This window comes from Pygoscelis adeliae, unplaced genomic scaffold (genome assembly GCF_000699105.1).
Source record: "Pygoscelis adeliae isolate BGI_AS28 unplaced genomic scaffold, ASM69910v1 Scaffold67, whole genome shotgun sequence".
In the NCBI taxonomy this organism is placed as follows: domain Eukaryota; kingdom Metazoa; phylum Chordata; class Aves; order Sphenisciformes; family Spheniscidae; genus Pygoscelis; species Pygoscelis adeliae.
Genome location: NW_008825271.1, coordinates 6398132 through 6406962, shown reverse-complemented (window position 1 = coordinate 6406962; position 8831 = coordinate 6398132). Strand labels below are relative to the sequence as shown.

Sequence of the window (8831 nt, the reverse complement as noted above, 5' to 3'; positions counted from 1 at the left end):
GTTTAGCCGCCACAATTTTTAGGTGCCTGATCTTAATAGTTCTAGGAAGTTAACAGGAAACTCATGCAAAGCCAATTGCTCGACACATCTAAGCTCATAGCTGGTTTAACAACATCAGGATAGGCCAGTGTATCCTCCCAGAGGACTACAGGCTTCCTTCATTGCAAGCAAGGATTAAACATTAGGCTTGAATCTGTCTGGCATCCCCCCACTGATCTATCGCCCGCACGGTGGGAGCCCTTCGCAGCACGCTCTGGCTGAGCTCCGTGAGGACGCTGTCCTTGGCTTTTCCCGAACGCTGCGTGGTCCCTGCTAGGAGCGTGTCCACAGTGGGACAAGGTGTAACTCCCGGTGAGACCGGGCTGCGCGGAAGATGCACGCACCCCCGGGGCTGCTCAGGAGCTCTCTGCTCCCTGCCCACGCCCGGCTACTCACGCTGCGCTGGGGAAACCTCTGGCTGCAGTAACTCTGGTTTTCGTTGTAATGAGCTTTGCTAAGGAGCCTGGAGCACACAGGCAGATGGAAACATTTTATGGCTTTACTAGACAGCAATTGGGTCTATTACCATAATGACAGCTTTAAAACAGAGTAATTTGTACAAGGCATGTATGGACAGAGTGCTGATAGGGTAAATGCTACGGTGCAGCATCGCTCTCGAAACGCGCACCATCCTTCTCCTGCCGAATTAGGCAGCCCTCATTACAGGAGCAGTGGCAGACATTCATTTACAGAACAGCCCACTCGAGACACAGCTATTATACAAACAAGGGCAGATAACTGAGTTACCCAGAAGCTGCATCCCTGGCAACCTCTATTACTAACCATCACTTCCAAGAATCCTGGCCCTGCTCCCTCCAGCTTCCCTTTCCCACCGGCCACCCACAGCCTCTCCAACGCTTCCCCCACGGGCTCACTTCTGCAGGAAGGGAGAACTAAACGGCTCTGGGGCTGCCCCGAATCCGGAGAGCTGAGCTCTGCTGCAGGCCTGATCCAAACTGGTCCCCGCTGGACCACACCTGCCCTCAGCAGCAGATTAGATAAATTGCTGGTTTTTTTTCCGCTGGCCCCATTAGAAACCCCTCTGGTGGGCACAGGTCTGCTGTCTATTTCTATTTGCTATCTGTTTGTACAGATTTCACCTGGCACCCTGTCACTCCTCTCTCCCTGCCTGGGTTTTCCCTTTTGCTTAAGCAACTCTCCCAGTTACTGGTCAGATCCAGCACCAAGGCTGGAGGGCTTCACCCCCACCTTCTCATCACCGACAGCTGCAATAAACGCACAGCATGTCAGTGACTGGCAAAGACCAAACGCAGGCTTTCAGGTACAGACACATCGCTCTCCCCAGCCGTGCAAGGAACGGCTCAGCAGGAGACACAAATCCGGGAGCCACATTTATATCCCAGGGCGAGGCCTGGCTGAGGGTGTTAAACCCACACCGTGTGCTCCCCCAAATGTGTGCATGCCCTCCGGGGTGCAGCTCTTCGTTTCAGGGTTCCCAGCCCAGCAATACACTTAGTCCCATGGTTCCTGCAGCAAAGTTGACATCTTTGGGCCACAACTCAGCAACCCAAAGCAAATTCTTTCTCAATAGAGACTAACCAGGACCCCTGAAGTTACCCTTTGGAAAAGGCACTGCAGGGCCTGGACACAGCATAGAGGGGCCAGCACTGAAAAAAGCACTGCGTGCTCGGCCACAAAACCTCCGTATTACGCTCCGGACCAAAGAGATGGCCATGCTGAGAAAAAACACTGCTTTTACCTGACGACAGCTTTGCACTGAGCTCACTCCTGTGGGCAGCTTGTGTTTCGCAAGGCAGCAAGCCCTGGACATCGGGGCTGCTTTCACCACTCGCACTGGCGAGATCTGGCTCCGGAGAGCGGTGTGGTTCACGCCTGCCGCGCCATGTCCATTCCAACCGGGAAGCTCGGCTGAGGAACGGGACACCTGGTGCAAACTGCCAGCTCTGTCCCCATCTACACACAAGCTGGGACAAACCATCTCACCAGATTTATCAGTCAAATAACCCTCGTCTTTCTCACCAGCAAGTTGTGACATTTCATCCACGGCTTTCAAACGCCATCACCTCCTTGCATGAAAAGCAGTCGGACAAGATATAAACCCGCTTTCATGTGAATGGCTCATCTACCCTGCTGGCAAGAGCGAAGAGGCACACAGATCTGCTCACCCCATCCCTATCCTACCTCCCACTGCAGGCCTGGCTCTCCCCGGACAGAAAGGGATGTGAAATTTCTTGGCGTGAAGCAGAGGGATTTACTAGGTGCAGACCAGGAAGCTGAGCCCCGTGCTCTGGTTTTAATAAGGTGGCAATAAGCAATGCGTCTTTCTGCCCTCAGAATTCCTCCTCTTCAACTATGAGATTTATTAGAGGAGCCATAAATCATTTCATGTTGCAACTGGCCAAAAAAGCCCGACATTTTTATTGTTTTTGATTAATAGATTTATAATTGGCAGCAGGCATGGCAGCCTCTGCGTTTATTTTTCCCAAGACTTTCTTCCTTTTCCTTGCAGCTGACGCAGCTTGGCCTCCTTTACATGTTACTTTTTCTCCAGATCGCTTATTGTTTTGATTTCAATTGAATTGTGTTCCCTTTGGTCCTAGTCCATGGATACTATCTTTAGGCAGAGTTTAATTTTGGGTTGTTTAGAAAAGGGCACTGCTGAAACACCCTGAAAAGAACACAAACATACATTTTTATTTTCTGCTGTTGGCTGGGGAAACCTCCCCTTTTCCCCAGCCAAATCCATGCCTCTTCACACCCTTCAGAGTTCAACTGCCATCAGCAGCAGACACGGCCTCGCTTCTCCCAGTCCCTTTCAAAATATGCCCTAGAGTCCACCAAGCCATGTAGGACCCAAAACTCATCCACTGCCACATCACCTTGTCACCTCAAAGAGCAAACCTGAGACAACCCCTCTGAGCTCTGCCGGGGGGCACAGCTGGATGTCTTCCTGGAATCGGTGTTCAGGAACTTCCTGCAATTTGTTTCGAATTACTTCCCACATGTGTAGAAAGAGGATTGAACTTTTATTAGTTGTGCGAGCAGAGATCAGATGTTAAGAGAAAACTATCTCCCGCAAAGCTGCGATGTGCATGCTGCTTCGAGCAACAGTTTACAAATGTTAAAACATCACCCTGAAAGTACTGGCCACATCAAGCAGATTAAAAACCTATGAGAAATTACAGTGAAAAGCCCCAAGTAAAGCTTCAAAAGAACCTCCGTTTCTTTTCCAGGCCAAGGGCAGGTGGGACACAAACCCTACCGAAGGAAGCACAGGAGGAGGAGTTGTTTAAGACTTATATTCACTACGTGGCCAGTAACTGGTATGAGTCACACACTCAAAGAGGGCAAGGTGGCGTAAATGAAGCAGGTGTCTGTAAAAATCAATAATAATTTATAAGCCCATAACACCTCAAAATGTTCTACAAATGCTAGCAGAGGACTTTTTGTTCACAACACCGCTCCAGCATCAGAAGAGCAATTTTCCATCTCAGGACTGGGTAAAGTGAGGCAGGCAAGAGGCTGGATCGACATCACCCCAGACTTCCCCGACCAGTCAGCAGAAAGCCCAGAACATGTCTGCACCCTGGTCACAGGAGGAAAGCGGCCAGAGAGCTGCTCTGCGGCTGCTCAGACTTACTCTTTGCACTGAAGCGTGTCTCAGAAAACTTAACATTTTTGCAACAAGTGCCTCACTGGAGAAATCCGAGCGGGCATGTGCTCAAGCCCAGACCTGACAGGAGGCTCAAAGGACCAGTCAGGGAGCACATGGCTCCCTTCCTTCTGCTTCAGCTTGTCCCTGCTGCTGGCACCACACTGGCATCGCGTGCTCCCATCACACTTCGCAGTAAGAACAGCTAATATAAAGGAACAGAGGAGACCTTGCTGGTGTTTCACATCAGTAGGAAATTGCCAGAAGGAGGAAAAGACTGTCCATAAGGGACACGTGGCTCCTACGTTGGCCTTCCCTGACGTCTCGGGCGGGGTGATTCACACACCTCAAGATCAATCTGTGGCACTCACTTCCACAAGAGGATGTGCATGCCCAAAGTTTAAATGGATACAAAACAAATACACATATTCATGGAGAAAAGTCCATTAAACATAAAGCCACCCTCCGCTCTGAAGCCTGGAGCTAAGCTTAGAGATTGTACCATGGATAAATCCCCAATAATGCCCCATTTCTGTGCTCTTCCCTAGACATTGCTCACAGCCAGTGCTTAAGCGAGGACACTAGACCTCCCTGGATGGACCTTCTTGTTCCTAGCTACCTTAGAGCTGCTCTCTGGCCGTGTGTACAGCAATTAAAAGTCTTTTCTATCTGACAGGATTTAAATATAAGCAGACCATCCTGTCCTCTCCCACCCCCCAAACACAGAAATAACACACGAAATGTGCTTCTGCAGCATGTCCTTACCCCGACAGGCCTTGTGTCCTCCAGATGCCACCGAGGGCGGCCAGAACGTTCCCGCTAGCATTGCTGGATCCAGCCTGTACCACAGAAAGAGAGAGATTGGAAACTGTTGGCAGAGAGGTTTAGTTTTTTTACTGAGCTCCCTGTCCCTGGTTAGTGCTACTTTACAGCAATTACAGACATCCTAATGACCTCTTACCCCAGGCACAGGCAAAAGCTCCTTGTATCTCCAGGAATAATGCAAAGGGCAGAAAGGGAAACCAAGGCACAGAAGAACAAAACGATCACTCCAAGGTCACAGGGCTGGTTAGTTCAGAACTGGGTATCCAGTCCTTTCTGCACTACACTCAGTCCAACGGCTGACACTGGAGTAAGAATTTAATAAAAACACACTCTCAAAGCACCAACAAGAAACTTTGCTGCTCACTGCAAGAGGATTTACTTGAGATGTACTTAAAAAAAGATGAGTCGTGTATTGCATGTGAAAATTGCCTTGAGAGCAAAACAGAGGACAAACAGCATGACTACAGACAATTAAATTGCATGTGTGATCTAGTTAGTGAGAGATGACTAATATAAAGATGCTGTCTGGATGGTCTCAGAACATCCCAAAGCACCGTCATTCCCTTACCAACGCTGACCTGTTGCTCAGCACAGTGGCAGACAGAAACAAAACCCAGTTCTTACAGTTTTATCACCCCCGCTTTCCAAAGGCAAAGAAGCTGCAGCAGGTACAACACCCCACAATGAGAAATACACAACACGGCAACACGGTGAGTGCAGATGTGCCTGACTCGGCTGGGGCAGTGCACGTCATCAAGAAACATCTCCGTACCGAGGGACATGAGCAATAGGGTAAAAAAAAAAACCATCCACAGAAACTCCAGGATGCCTGACCTTTGCCAACACAACAGCTCTTTCCAGGGCAGGGAAAGGTCGAGGGCTTTTAGCTATGTGGCTGCTTAGCTCTGCCCTGGGGTCAGCAAGATGATGACGAGAACACTAGACTTACTAGCAATTTAACTACTTACTAAACTTACTGATCTTATAAGCAACCTTCCTTCTGCCCTGGTTGGCAGATGATGTCAGCCATCATGATCTTTGTGCCTTAAAATTTTAGGTCAGAAAATCCAGTGCCAAGCCCTCCTCAGAAAAGACACACACACACACACTCAAGCCCAACAATTATCAAAAAACCCAGAGGAATAAATCCGTGATGGGAAGTTTAACTTTGGGCATCCGACTCTGCAAGGATTTTCTCCTAAAGACACTGCATGAGACTCTGGAAGTCTAGCACAAACACAGGCCCTTCTCAGCTCCTTTGGGAAAGGACCAGAAGAGCAACACAAGGAAAGGAACATGACAATTTCATTAGTTCTGCATGCAGTACCTGTTCACGTCTAATCCTGCCTTTGAGGACAAAAGCAGAAATCATTATTAGTAAGTGCTGGATTTCATTCTGTAATGACCATACAGAAACTCTGGAACTACCCAAGCCATTCACCTGTGTGTCTGCTGGCCTCCTTCGCTCTTACCTTTGCCAACATAATTCTCGTCTTCGCTACATCGAGAGGTGTGGTGACTGCAGCTGCAAATCCACCTGAGCAAATTAAAATACCAAACACAAGTGAGACATTGTTGGTTGAATATGAATGCCACACTGCCTATAATTCCCATGGCTGTGGTCAACACTGCTCCATTATTAATGCCTACAGCATGTTTCCTCATGTCAGAGTCCAGGAACGTTTGTTGAAGGTCTGTACACAGAGTGTTTTATTCCTGTGTGTTGACTTAAGGAAAACAGCTCTATAGAAGTTAACTGTAAATCCAAACATCCCCATTGAGATTACTGTCCTTTTGTTTTGGACTCTGTACTTATATGAACACGTGAAGGTCGTAAGGATAATGGATTCCACTTCCAACACCTATGGACAAGTTTGAAAGGAAGAACCTGCTTACTCATTTGCAGAGATCAGAAAACAAGCTCGTCACACTGTGCTCTGCCTTGAGAATTAAAGTCTGACTATTCAAACGCTAGAAAAATAGAAAGAGAGGAAAGATGCTCCGCATCTGAAACACACATGCTTCAGGGACAAAGCTATCTACAAGATACAGACAGACTGGATCTGGACTGCAACCGTTAGACCTGGGACTCTGTTTCAAGGCAAAAAGACAAGCCAGCGTTTGGGACGGAGTTCATCTCCACCAAATGAAATCAGCTCCGTTTTGGAAAACAACAGTGTGAAGCTGCCCAAGGGTCTTTGGAGATTGTCAGAAGTCTGCTGCCACAAGTGCCATCTTCCCCTCGCAGGCATTTTTGTTCTCTCTAATCATGCCCAAACTTCACCCTTGGAGCTCATTACTTTCACTTGGAGCAGCCAGCTCAGCTGTGGCTTTCCTCCTGAAAGCCAGAAATCTTCAGCTTATCCATCTGCATGTCTCACCCACAAATATGCGTGTGCCTGTCTCCGTATTTTAACCCTGTGGCTACAGCCTGGCCTCTTGTGCTATCTAGGGACCAGCTTTGCTGCTTTTTCTCCCAGGATCTTATTCCCGTTGCCTTATTTCCCCATCCTAAAATTAACTCTAATCTCTCTCTCCCTCCTCGGTTCACAATATTTCAAGCAAGTAATTCGTGCTGAGGAAAAGCCAAAGCGAAGGAAACTTTTAAAATGCAGGAGCAGTCCAGCAGTAAGTGAAGAAAGAAAGGGGGGAAGAAAAGAGAGAGAGACTTGTTCTGAAATCTCTCCTTCTTCTTCCTCCTGTTTTTTTCTCTGGAGCTTGTATAAATCCTGTATCTGCTACAGCAGGGAACAAAGTGACTCCAGAGACTGAAGCCTACGCAGTACCAAGGGAATAAGCTAAAAATAATCTATTTTCTGTTCCAAGTTTTATGGAATGTAAAAAAATTGATCTCTCTTTTCTTGGGATGGGAGAGGGAAAAAGCATGTGCTCTAAAATCTGTAAAGTAATGAAAAAATCCATCTTCCTTACTGGCTTGTGTTTTTACCTGCATCTCTCTCTCTCAACCACCTTAGCTTTAGCATATTAAACCCCTGGTTTATGTCAGAAAGGAGATTGGGCCAGCTGGCACCTTACAGTGACTTCTTCCAGTTAATTAAGGAATGTCCCATGACAGTTCAGGAGATGCAGTAAGGCACATGTGCAGTCCCCTGGATCTCAAACAAGAATAGCAGGCAAGCTGAGTTAGCAAACAGCCCAAAATGCCTGGTTTAGGAGCAGCTTCTGCTCACGTAAGGTTGGCCCATCCGGTTCCCTCTGCCGGAAGCTTTCTAGCAGCGATACCTCACTAAAAAGCAGAAAAATGGGTTGTATTCAAGAAGCCAAAGCAGAAACTATGAGCAAGTTAAACTAAATTCCAGCTCATTCTTGGACCTTCTTTAAGGTCAAAAATCTTTTTATCGTGAGCCAGTTTTTCAGTAAGTGACCCAAAGGCTTTGAGAGAATGGTCTGGATAGAAACTTTGGTACTCATGTCAGCAATGTATTTTTAGAACAGTAAAAATAATCTCCATGGAAAATAGTGGCTTTACAAGTCTGGATGTAGAAGCCCTTCCTTTGCCCACAGACCAAGATAAAATTAAACAGTGAACCACACGGCTGTCAGGCCTGTATCAAGCAAAAAATCTCAATGCATCACTCGGCTATAGAGTTGACGGTAACACTTTAGTCAGACTAACTTAATTCCCTTATCAGATCCCAGTAATTTTTTTATGCATTTGTTCCTAACAGTTTCTTATTGGCAGAAGCTTCAATCTTGGCTGAAATAGCGATTAGAACAAACACAATTTATCCTGATACGATGTTCCCAAATTCTTATCTGAAAGGTTTAATCAAGGCTGATTGGTTTTCATTTTTTCCCCAGCTAACATCTGGATCTTTCAGACTCTTTTGTTATTAACATTTCAATGTTTCTTTTTCCATCACTGGGAGGTATTTGGTGCAGATTTACCAATCAATTTAGAATGACAACAGCAACAATAAAATGCTTCATAAGCACAACAAGCAGCAGGATAGCAGCTAAATTAAATGCAAGTTTGTATATGCTTGACAAAAACACAAGATTAAAGCTAGCGTTTGTTGGGAACTGCATTTTATTGAAGGCAGTGAGTCTGACAAAATGGATTTGCTCCAGCCTTAACCCTAAACATCCAAGGTAATTTTAGAGTGACCTCTTCAACATTAGTACATAGGTATCCAAGAACAGGCTACAGTGCTAGCGAGGGACTGCTCAGTCCCACCTACTCTAGCTGGGTAAAGGAACTTAAAACATGACTGTTTCCAATCATCAGACTAATACAACAGATACAAACTAGTACAGCCAGAGTCTACTCATTCAAAATAGGAGGGCTGTCTAATACACAGTAAGGCCCAAC

At 46.7% G+C, this 8831-nt stretch overlaps 1 protein-coding gene across 1 annotated transcript in view; it reads right to left on the bottom strand.

Moving 5' to 3' along the window:
• Positions 1-8831, bottom strand: part of SLC25A26 (solute carrier family 25 (S-adenosylmethionine carrier), member 26) — a gene marked incomplete at its 5' end in the record, with an annotated part of 86917 nt that overhangs the window by 566 nt on the left and 77520 nt on the right. Inside the window, 2 exons of the mRNA XM_009329848.1 lie at positions 4439-4512; positions 5971-6035. Coding sequence (XP_009328123.1) covers positions 4439-4512; positions 5971-6035 — 139 coding nt within the window. The remainder of the gene's footprint in view (positions 1-4438; positions 4513-5970; positions 6036-8831) is intronic.